We start from the raw sequence: 15,391 nt of genomic DNA on the forward strand, positions 1-15,391 counted from the left end.
TTACCCAATATACACACATTACCCAATATACACACATTACCCAATATACACACATTACCCAATATACACACATTACCCAATATACACACATTACCCAATATACACACATTACCCAATATACACACATTACCCAATATACACACATTACCCAATATACACACATTACCCAATATACACACATTACCCAATATACACACATTACCCAATATACACACATTACCCAATATACACACATTACCCAATATACACACATTACCCAATATACACACATTACCCAATATACACACATTACCCAATATACACACATTACCCAATATACACACATTACCCAATATACACACATTACCCAATATACACACATTACCCAATATACACACATTACCCAATATACACACATTACCCAATATACACACATTACCCAATATACACACATTACCCAATATACACACATTACCCAATATACACACATTACCCAATATACACACATTACCCAATATACACACATTACCCAATATACACACATTACCCAATATACACACATTACCCAATATACACACATTAACCAATATACACACATTACCCAATATACACACATTACCCAATATACACACATTACCCAATATACACACATTACCCAATATACACACATTACCCAATATACACACATTACCAATATACACACATTACCCAATATACACACATTACCCAATATACACACATTACCCAATATACACACATTACCCAATATACACACATTAACCAATATACACACATTACCCAATATACACACGTTACCCAATATACATACAATATACACACATTACCCAATATACACACATTAACCAACATACACACATTACCCAATATACACACATTACCCAATATACACACATTAACCAACATACACACATTACCCAATATACACACATTACCCAATATACACACATTACCAATATACACACATTACCCAATATACACACATTACCCAATATACACACATTACCCAATATACACACATTACCCAATATACACACATTACCCAATATACACACATTACCCAATATACACACATTACCCAATATACACACATTACCCAATATACACACATTACCCAATATACACACATTACCCAATATACACACATTACCCAATATACACACATTACCCAATATACACACATTACCCAATATACACACATTACCCAATATACACACATTACCCAATATACACACATTAACCAATATACACACATTACCCAATATACACACGTTACCCAATATACATACAATATACACACATTACCCAATATACACACATTAACCAACATACACACATTACCCAATATACACACATTACCCAATATACACACATTCCCAACCCAACCTATACACACATTACCCAATATACACACATTACCCAATATACACACATTACCCAATATACACACATTACCCAATATACACACATTACCCAATATACACACATTACAATATACACACATTACCCAATATACACACATTACCCAATATACACACATTACCCAATATACACACATTACCCAATATACACACATTACCCAATATACACACATTACCCAATATACACACATTAACCAATATACACACATTACCCAATATACACACGTTACCCAATATACATACAATATACACACATTACCCAATATACACACATTAACCAACATACACACATTACCCAATATACACACATTACCCAATATACACACATTAACCAACATACACACATTACCCAATATACACACATTACCCAATATACACACATTACCCAATATACACACATTACCCAATATACACACATTACCCAATACACACAATATACACACATTACCCAATATACACACATTACCCAATATACACACATTACCCAATATACATACATTACACAATTACCCAATATACACACATTACCCAATATACACACATTACCCAATATACACACATTACCCAATATACACACATTACCCAATATACACACATTACCCAATATACACACATTACCCAATATACACACATTACCCAATATACACACATTACCCAATATACACACATTACCCAATATACACACATTACCCAATATACACACATTACCCAATATACACACATTACCCAATATACACACATTAACCAATATACACACATTACCCAATATACACACATTACCCAATCAATATACACACATTACCCAATATACACACATTACCAAATACACACTTACCAATACACACATTACCCAATATACACACATTACCCAATATACACACATTACCCAATATACACACATTACCCAATATACACACATTACCCAATATACACACATTACCCAATATACACACATTACCCAATATACACACATTACCCAATATACATACAATATACACACATTACCCAATATACACACATTAACCAACATACACACATTACCCAATATACACACATTACCCAATATACACACATTAACCAACATACACACATTACCCAATATACACACATTACCCAATATACACACATTACCCAATATACACACATTACCCAATATACACACATTACCCAATATACACACATTACCAAATACACATACCCAATATACACACATTACCCAATATACACACATTACCCAATATACACACATTACCCAATATACACACATTACCCAATATACACACATTACCCAATATACACACATTACCCAATATACACACATTACCCAATATACACACATTACCCAATATACACACATTACCCAATATACACACATTACCCAATATACACACATTACCCAATATACACACATTACCCAATATACACACATTACCCAATATACACACATTACCAATATACACACATTACCCAATATACACACATTACCCAATATACACACATTACCCAATATACACACATTACCCAATATACACACATTACCCAATATACACACATTACCCAATATACACACATTACCCAATATACACACATTACCCAATATACACACATTACCCAATATACACACTACCAATTACAACAATATACACACATTACCCAATATACACACATTACCCAATATACACACATTACCCAATATACACACATTACCCAATATACACTACAATATACACACATTACCCAATATACACACATTACCCAATATACACACATTACCCAATATACACACATTACCCAATATACACACATTACCCAATATACACACATTAACCAATATACACACATTACCCAATATACACACGTTACCCAATATACATACAATATACACACATTACCCAATATACACACATTAACCAACATACACACATTACCCAATATACACACATTACCCAATATACACACATTAACCAACATACACACATTACCCAATATCACACTACCCAATATACACACATTACCAATATACACACATTACCCAATATACACACATTACCCAATATACACACATTACCCAATATACACACATTACCAATATACACACATTACCCAATATACACACGTTACCCAATATACATACAATATACACACATTACCCAATATACACACATTAACCAACATACACACATTACCCAATATACACACATTACCCAATATACACACATTAACCAACATACACACATTACCCAATATACACACGTTACCCAATATACATACAATATACACACATTACCCAATATACACACATTAACCAACATACACACATTACCCAATATACACACATTACCCAATATACACACATTAACCAACATACACACATTACCCAATATACACACATTACCCAATATACACACATTACCCAATATACACACATTACCCAATATACACACATTACCCAATATACACACATTACCCAATATACACACATTACCCAATATACACACATTACCCAATATACACACATATACACACATTACCCAATATACACACATTACCCAATATACACACATTACCCAATATACACACATTACCCAATATACACACATTACCCAATATACACACATTACCCAATATACACACATTACCCAATATACACACATTACCCAATATACACACATTACCCAATATACACACATTACCCAATATACACACATTACCCAATATACACACATTACCCAATATACACACATTACCCAATATACACACATTACCCAATATACACACATTACCCAATATACACACATTACCCAATATACACACATTACCCAATATACACACATTACCCAATATACACACATTACCCAATATACACACATTACCCAATATACACACATTACCCAATATACACACATTACCCAATATAACACACATTACCCAATATACACACATTACCCAATATACACACATTACCCAATATACACACATTACCCAATATACACACGTTACCCAATATACATATACCCAATATACACACATTACCCAATATACACACATTACCCAATATACACACATTACCCAATATACACACATTACCCAATATACACACATTACCCAATATACACACATTAACCAACATACACACATTACCCAATATACACACATTACCCAATATACACACATTACCAATATACACACATTACCCAATATACACACATTACCCAATATACACACATTACCCAATATACACACATTACCCAATATACACACATTACCCAATATACACACATTACCCAATATACACACATTACCCAATATACACACACCAATATACACACATTACCCAATATACACACATTACCCAATATACACACATTACCCAATATACACACATTAACCAATATACACACATTACCCAATATACACACGTTACCCAATATACATACAATATACACACATTACCCAATATACACACATTAACCAACATACACACATTACCCAATATACACACATTACCCAATATACACACATTAACCAAATACACACATTACCCTCACACACCCATATACACACATTACCCAATATACACACATTACCCAATATACACACATTACCCAATATACACACATTACCCAATATACACACGTTACCCAATATACATACAATATACACACATTACCCAATATACACACATTAACCAACATACACACATTACCCAATATACACACATTACCCAATATACACACATTAACCAACATACACACATTACCCAATATACACACATTACCCAATATACACACATTAACCAATATACACACATTACCCAATATACACACATTACCCAATATACACACATTACCCAATATACACACATTAACCAATATACACACATTACCCAATATACACACGTTACCCAATATACATACAATATACACACATTACCCAATATACACACATTAACCAACATACACACATTACCCAATATACACACATTACCCAATATACACACATTAACCAACATACACACATTACCCAATATACACACATTACCCAATATACACACATTACCCAATATACACACATTACCCAATATACACACATTACCCAATATACACACATTACCCAATATACACACATTACCCAATATACACACATTACCCAATATACACACATTACCCAATATACACACATTAACCAATATACACACATTACCCAATATACACACGTTACCCAATATACATACAATATACACACATTACCCAATATACACACATTAACCAACATACACACATTACCCAATATACACACATTACCCAATATACACACATTAACCAACATACACACATTACCCAATATACACACATTACCCAATATACACACATTACCCAATATACACACATTACCCAATATACACACATTACCCAATATACACACATTACCCAATATACACACATTACCCAATATACACACATTACCCAATATACACACATTACCCAATATACACACATTACCCAATATACACACATTACCCAATATACACACATTACCCAATATACACACATTACCCAATATACACACATTACCCAATATACACACATTACCCAATATACACACATTACCCAATATACACACATTACCCAATATACACACATTACCCAATATACACACATTACCCAATATACACACATTACCCAATATACACACATTACCCAATATACACACATTACCCAATATACACACATTACCCAATATACACACATTACCCAATATACACACATTACCCAATATATACACACATTACCCAATATACACACATTACCCAATATACACACATTACCCAATATACACACATTACCCAATATACACACATTACCAATATACACACATTACCCAATATACACACGTTACCCAATATACATACAATATACACACATTACCCAATATACACACATTAACCAACATACACACATTACCCAATATACACACATTACCCAATATACACACATTAACCAACATACACACATTACCCAATATACACACATTACCCAATATACACACATTACCCAATATACACACATTACCCAATATACACACATTACCCAATATACACACATTACCCAATATACACACGTTACCCAATATACATACAATATACACACATTACCCAATATACACACATTAACCAACATACACACATTACCCAATATACACACATTACCCAATATACACACATTACCAATATACACACATTACCCAATATACACACATTACCCAATATACACACATTACCCAATATACACACATTACCCAATATACACACATTACCAAATACACACATTACCCAATATACACACATTACCCAATATACACACATTACCAATATACACACATTACCCAATATACACACATTACCCAATATACACACATTACCCAATATACACACATTACCCAATATACACACATTACCCAATATACACACATTACCCAATATACACACATTACCCAATATACACACATTACCCAATATACACACATTAACCAATATACACACATTACCCAATATACACACATTACCCAATATACACACATTACCCAATATACACACATTACCCAATATACACACATTAACCAATATACACACATTACCCAATATACACACATTACCCAATATACACACATTAACCAATATACACACATTACCCAATATACACACATTACCCAATATACATACAATATACACACATTACCCAATATACACACATTAACCAATATACACACATTACCCAATATACACACATTACCCAATATACACACATTACCCAATATACACACATTACCCAATATACACACATTACCCAATATACACACATTACCCAATATACACACATTACCCAATATACACACATTACCCAATATATACACACATTACCCAATTACCAATATACACACATTACCCAATATATACACACATTACCCAATATACACACATTACCCAATATACACACATTACCCAATATACACACATTAACCAATATATACACATTACCCAATATATACACACATTACCCAATATACACACATTACCCAATATACACACATTACCCAATATACACACATTAACCAATATACACACATTAACCAATATATACACACATTACCCAATATACACACATTACCCAATATACACACATTACCCAATATACACACATTAACCATACACACACAACCAATATACACACATTACCCAATATACACACATTACCCAATATACACACATTACCCAATATACACACATTACCCAATATACACACATTACCAATATACACACATTACCCAATATCACACATTACCCAATATACACACATTACCCAATATACACACATTAACCAACATACACACATTACCCAATATACACACATTACCCAATATACACACATTACCCAATATACACACATTACCAATATACACACATTACCCAATATACACACATTACCCAATATACACACATTACCCAATATACACACATTACCCAATATACACACATTACCCAATATACACACATTACCCAATATACACACATTAACCAATATACACACATTACCCAATATACACACATTACCCAATATACACACATTACCCAATATACACACATTAACCAATATACACACATTACCCAATATCACACACATACACACATTACCCAATATACACACATTACCCAATATACACACATTACCCAATATACACACATACCCATACACACATTACCCAATATACACACATTACCCAATATACACACATTACCCAATATACACACATTACCCAATATACACACATTACCCAATATACACACATTACCCAATATACACACATTACCCAATATACACACATTACCCAATATACACTACAATATACACACATTACCCAATATACACACATTAACCAACATACACACATTACCCAATATACACACATTACCCAATATACACACATTACCCAATATACACACATTACCCAATATACACACATTACCCAATATACACACATTACACCCAACATACACACGTTACCCAATATACATACAATATACACACATTACCCAATATACACACAGTTAACCAATATACACACATTAACCAACATACACACATTACCCAATATACACACATTACCCAATATACACACATTAACCAACATACACACATTACCCAATATACACACGTTACCCAATATACATACAATATACACACATTACCCAATATACACACATTAACCAACATACACACATTACCCAATATACACACATTACCCAATATACACACATTAACCAACATACACACATTACCCAATATACACACATTAACCAATATACACACATTACCCAATATACACACATTACCCAATATACACACATTAACCAATATACACACATTACCCAATATACACACGTTACCCAATATACATACAATATACACACATTACCCAATATACACACATTAACCAACATACACACATTACCCAATATACACACATTACCCAATATACACACATTAACCAACATACACACATTACCCAATATACACACGTTACCCAATATACATACAATATACACACATTACCCAATATACACACATTAACCAACATACACACATTACCCAATATACACACATTACCCAATATACACACATTAACCAACATACACACATTACCCAATATACACACATTACCCAATATACACACATTACCCAATATACACACATTACCCAATATACACACATTACCCAATATACACACATTAACCAATATACACACATTACCCAATATACACACGTTACCCAATATACATACAATATACACACATTAACCAACATACACACATTACCCAATATACACACATTACCCAATATACACACATTAACCAATATATACACATTACCCAATATATACACACATTAACCAATATATACACATTACCCAATATACACACATTACCCAATATATACACATTACCCAATATACACACGTTACCCAATATACATACAATATACACACATTACCCAATATACACACATTAACCAACATACACACATTACCCAATATACACACATTACCCAATATACACACATTACCCAACATACACACATTACCCAATATACACACATTACCCAATATACACACATTACCCAATATACACACATTAACCAATATACACACATTACCCAATATACACACATTACCCAATATATACACATTACCCAATATATACACATTACCCAATATATACACATTACCCAATATACACACATTAACCAATATATACACATTACCCAATATACACACATTAACCAATATATACACATTAACCAATATACACACATTACCCAATATACACACATTACCCAATATACACACATTACCCAATATACACACATTAACCAGTATACACACATTAACCAGTATACACACATTTGTCAACCTTTGATTAAATCTTATTCAGACCCATAATAAACAAAGCAGCAAAACTTCATTTCAAACTGGAAATCAACAGAACTGACATGTGGCCAGTTCCCCATGATGAGTCCCATTACTGTCTAGATGTGGTGTTGTGTTCCTCTGACAGGGATCCTGGTGCCTCCGTTTGTTCCCGACTCCAAGACTGTCTACGCCAAGGATCTGGACGCCGTCGGAGCTTTCTCAACAGTGAAGGGAGTCACCCTGGACGACCCCGACAAGGAGTTCTTTGACGAGTTCGCCTCAGGAAACATCCCCATTCCCTGGCAGGAGGAGATGATCGAGACGGGGATCTACGGGGAGCTGAACCTCTGGGGGGTCGGAGGGGCGCTGCCCAACGACCTGCGCAGGGAGAGCATCCTGGAACAGCCCCCAAAGTCCTCCACCTGCTGCCTGTCATAGATCAGAGGTCAAGGGGTAGGGAACATGGAACTCTTTGGTCGCGTTCCCCTGCTCAGACGTTGCATGCATCAACCAATGGTTGTGTGCCACATCATTGACTGTGTCATCGACTGACAGATTTCTATAACATATAATGTGGTTAGCTGATACTGTAAGTAAAATACCGATCCAGGCATTGTCAGATCTGGCAGGCATCAGCAACGCCTGGGCACGGGAACGCGCCCTTTATGAATATCACGGCTAGGAAGGATATCATTGACCGGCCGAGTGGAGGAAGTAGTCTCGGCCAATGGCAGAGATGTGGTCACGAAGGAGGCAGGTGGATTTAATGGAATGGAATGGGTTGTAAATGATGGAATGTTTATTTTGTTTATTATATGTTATGTATTATTATGTTTATCAAAATGAACAAGTTAACAGATGTTTTAGATATCTACACCTGTTTCTTCTCAGTGAAGAATCATTCTTTTCTTGCTACTACGGTACATGGTGAAATGCACCATTTATTGTACTTCACCAAAGAGACAGAATAGTTATTTAACAGCCAGCCACTATGCTGAGAAAACAAAATGCAGTCACTATAATGGAACTATAATGGAACTATAATGGAACTATAATAAAACTATAATGGAACTATAATAGAACTATAATGGAACTATAATAGAACTATAATGGAACTATAATAGAACTATAATGGAACTATAATAGAACTATAATAAAACTATAATGGAACTATAATAGAACTATAATGGAACTATAATGGAACTATAATAGAACTATAATGGAACTATAATGGAACTATAATGGAACTATAATGGAACTATAATGGAACTATAATGGAACTATAATAGAACTATAATAGAAGTATAATGGAACTATAATGGAACTATAATGGAACTATAATGGAACTATAATGGAACTATAATAGAACTATAATAAAACTATAATGGAACTATAATAGAACTATAATGGAACTATAATGGAACTATAATAGAACTATAATAAAACTATAATGGAACTATAATGGAACTATAATGGAACTATAATGGAACTATAATAGAACTATAATGGAACTATAATGGAACTATAATGGAACTATAATAGAACTATAATGGAACTATAATGGAACTATAATAAAACTATAATAGAACTATAATGGAACTATAATGGAACTATAATGGAACTATAATGGAACTATAATGGAACTATAATGGAACTATAATGGAACTATAATGGAACTATAATTGCTCTGTTTCTGTTTACTTGTTTGTCTTTTGCAGTGGAATCTTCAGAGTTTTTGGAATGTGATGTCATCAATGCAGTGTGTGTGTGTGTGTGTGTGTGTGTGTGTGTGTATATACATGTAAATATATGTATTTAGATCGATAGGGGAGAACTCATCAACTGGTTTTATCTGGTTGTCATGTGCAGTGACTGTCTCTCTCTGTACCCTCTCTTCACACTCCATCACAAGTCTCTCAGATGTAGATCAGTTTAATGGCAGATATAAATCCAACTAGCATGAACTATGTATGTCTCTGTTCTACTGTATATTCTTATGGTCCACAAGGTCTTTTCAAATTACGGTCAGAGGCCTACGGGCCCTGGTCAAAAGTAGTGCACTATATAGGGAATAGGGTGCCACTTGGGATGCATAATCCAATATGGAGTTACAGCAATGTTGGTTTCTTGATAATAAATACTGATATTACATTATAAACCCTGTAAGGAGTCACTCATAATCACTCAATACAAATTCTAAGTTGTGTATGTCACGTTTCATATCAGCATAGATATGTGTGACATATCAGTATAGATACGCGTGACATATCGGTATAGATACGCGTGACATATCGGTATAGATACGCGTGACATATCGGTATAGATACGCGTGACATATCGGTATAGATAGACGTAACATATCGGTATAGATACGTGTGACATATCGGTAAAGATATGTGTGACATATCAGTATAGATATGCGTGACATATCAGTATAGATATGCGTGACATATCAGTATAGATACGCGTGACATATCAGTATAGATACGCATGACATATCAGTATAGATACGCGTGACATCAGTATAGATACCCATGACATATCAGTATAGATATGCGTGACGAAAACTGTGAGTATGACATATTTTCAAATGTTCTTGTTGCACCATGGGGAATGAGTTAGTGGGAGGGTTAGGTGGGGTCTGCAGGGGGTGATTTTCTTCTTGCTTTTTCTATATTGTACAATATATTATATTTATTATTATCTTTATTGTATAATATACTATATTGTTTAGGTTGCTTTCCAGAGTGCTAGCACTCTGATTCCTACACAGGAACCTCTTGTTAAGCAGGGTTTAATGAATTCCTGTGCATTCGTTTCAATACAAAATGATCTAATGTCTATATAGAACTTGAGAAACTGTAAATGGCTATGTAATTATACCATAGAAATGATAATGTTTATTCATTCAAATAAACATTTCGACGGAAAATCAATATGTAATGTATGACTATTGTGTTACTGCAATGTGTTGATGTCTGATTACCTACCGTGTACTGGCATATACTCTCTATGTGAAATTGATGGATGGATGAGCTTATGGGTGGTGGATGGGTTTATGGGTGGTGGTTGGGTTTATGGGTGGTGGATGGATAGGTTTATGGGTGGTGGTTGGGTTTATGGGTGGTTGATGGGTTTATGGGTGGTGAGTGGGTTTAGGGGTGGTGGATGGATGGATGGGTGGTGGATGGGTTTATGGGTGATGGATGGGTTTATGGGTGGTGGATGGGTTTATGGGTGGTGGAGGGGTTTATGGGTGGTGATGGGTTTATGGGTGGTGGTTGGGTTTATGGGTGGTGGATGGATGGATAGGTTTATGGGTGGTGGCTGTATGGTTGGGTTTATGGGTGGTGGTTGGGTTTATGGGTGGTTGATGGGTTTATAGGTGGTGAGTGGGTTTAGGGGTGGTGGATGGATGGATGGGTGGTGGATGAGTTTATGGGTGGTGGATGGGATTATGGGTGGTGGCTGGGTTTATGGGTGGTGGATGGGTTTATAGGTGGTGGATGGGTTTATGGGTGGTGGATGGATGAATGGGTTTATGGCTGGTGGGTGGGTTTATGGGCTTATGAGTGGTGGATGGGTTTATGGGTGGTAGGTGGGTTTATGGGTGGTGGATGGGTTTATGGGTGGTGGATGGGTTTATGGGTGGTGGTTGGGTTTATGGGTGGTGGATGGATGGATAGGTTTATGGGTGGTGGCTGTATGGTTGGGTTTATGGGTGGTGGATGGATAGGTTTATGGGTGGTTGATGGGTTTAGGGGTGGTGGATGGATGGATGGGTGGTGGATGGGTTTATGGGTGGTGGATGAGTTTATGGGTGGTGGAAGGGTTTATGGGTGGTGGATGGGATTATGGGTGGTGGATGGATGGATGGGTGGTGGATGTGTTTATGGGTGGTGATGGGTTTATAGGTGGTGGATGGGTTTATGGGTTGTGGATGGATGAATGGGTTTATGGCTGGTGGGTGGGTTTATGGGTGGTTTATGGGTTTATGGGTGATAGATGGGTTTATGGGTGGAGGATGGGTTTATGGATGGTGATTGGGTTTATGGGTGGTAGATGGGGCTCTATGGGTATTACACAACCCACATCGGTAGCCTTTACCAGGGGTTCTCAAACCTTTTGGGTCCGGGACCCCTTTTGTGATAGCAAATTCATCAGGGACCGCCTTAGAATCAGAACACAAATCAAGTGCCATACAAATAGCTTACAGTGAGTTTTACAAGGGGTACAACTTTCACATGTCCCCCCAAGTTTTATCATTGGAATGTGATATAAAACGAGGCAACGGTGTACTTTAGGACCATACGGATGCCTCCGATTGGTCGGGTAGGCTGTTTGAAATGTTTATCCGACTGGATAAAAAAAATATATATAATAATTATGTCCCCTTCTAAAACGAAAGTTGCGCCCCTGAGTTTTACTAAAACTTCTGCATGGCTGGATGAACCAAGTCTCGGGTTCAGGGAAAGAACATTGAAAAGGCTTGCCCCTTGGCATCTGAGAGAAAATGTAGTTTTCAAGCAAATTTCCTGCAAATCCACACATTTTGTCATGGGGCAGATAATTTTATTTTATTGTTGTTGTAGCTTTAAAGCTAATACCCTGCAATTCTACACAGTTTTCCTTAAATTACAGTGCATTTAGGCTTATGGGGGGGAATAGTATTGAATTGAAAAATGATAACTGGTGGAATACTGTGGATACCTGTATCCCTGTGAGTATCCCAGACCCATGTTGCCCAGGGTTAAGAACATAAATTGTAGATGAATAATATCAAATTGTATTGTATTGTATTACACACTTTAAAATGTAGGCCTTTTCCACGGATCCCTTGGTGAAAAGTGGTTTAATCTGTTGTTAGTCCTATTCATTAAAACACATCTATGTAAAATATATATATATATATATATATATATATATTCACATTTACATTTGAGTAATTTAGCAGACGCTGTTATCCAGAGCGACTTAAATGAGCAATTAGGGTTCAGTGCCTTGCTCAACGGCACATGGACAGATGTTTTACAGTTGTTCGGCTGATGAGACTTCAGCAGCCTATTAGAGATCATACATTTGATCCTGCTGGTATTTCCAGGCCTCCTTTGGTTAAAACAGTAGGACTACTTCCTTCACTGTCTCAGTGTCAGGGACAGGAACGGACCATCCCCGACTGGACGAAGACTAGCAAAAAGATGTGTAACCTGTATAATAAATTGAAGTGTTTCTGGATCTTTCTCATATGTGGATGGTACGTAATGATAGCCTTACGTCATCTTTGAGATTAAACACCAGACACTTTCAGTGTCACTGCCAAATAAATAATGAACTGAAATGTACCATATTCCACCAACGATTCAGCACTGATTAAATACATAAATTATGTACAGTACCTCTAAGCCATCGTCATCAACGGCTGTGGCGATTGTGAGAAAGAGGCGGTATATTTCTTTGTCCTGTGGCTGCAGCGCATCTTTCGTAACAGACCGCCGGTTGAAGAGGGT

At 35.5% G+C, this 15,391-nt stretch overlaps 1 protein-coding gene across 1 annotated transcript in view; it reads left to right on the forward strand.

Annotated features, from left to right (window-relative positions):
* The window catches only part of LOC106594304 (rhodopsin kinase GRK1-like), a 38,236-nt gene extending 25,416 nt beyond the window's left edge, over positions 1-12,820 (forward strand). Inside the window, exon 7 of the mRNA XM_045699584.2 lies at positions 10,030-12,820. Coding sequence (XP_045555540.1) covers positions 10,030-10,322 — 293 coding nt within the window. The 3' untranslated portion in view covers positions 10,323-12,820. The remainder of the gene's footprint in view (positions 1-10,029) is intronic.
* Positions 12,821-15,391: the final 2,571 nt, after the last annotated feature.

Source organism: Salmo salar, chromosome 17 (genome assembly GCF_965601325.2).
Source record: "Salmo salar chromosome 17, fSalSal1, whole genome shotgun sequence".
NCBI classification, from domain to species: Eukaryota; Metazoa; Chordata; class Actinopteri; order Salmoniformes; family Salmonidae; genus Salmo; species Salmo salar.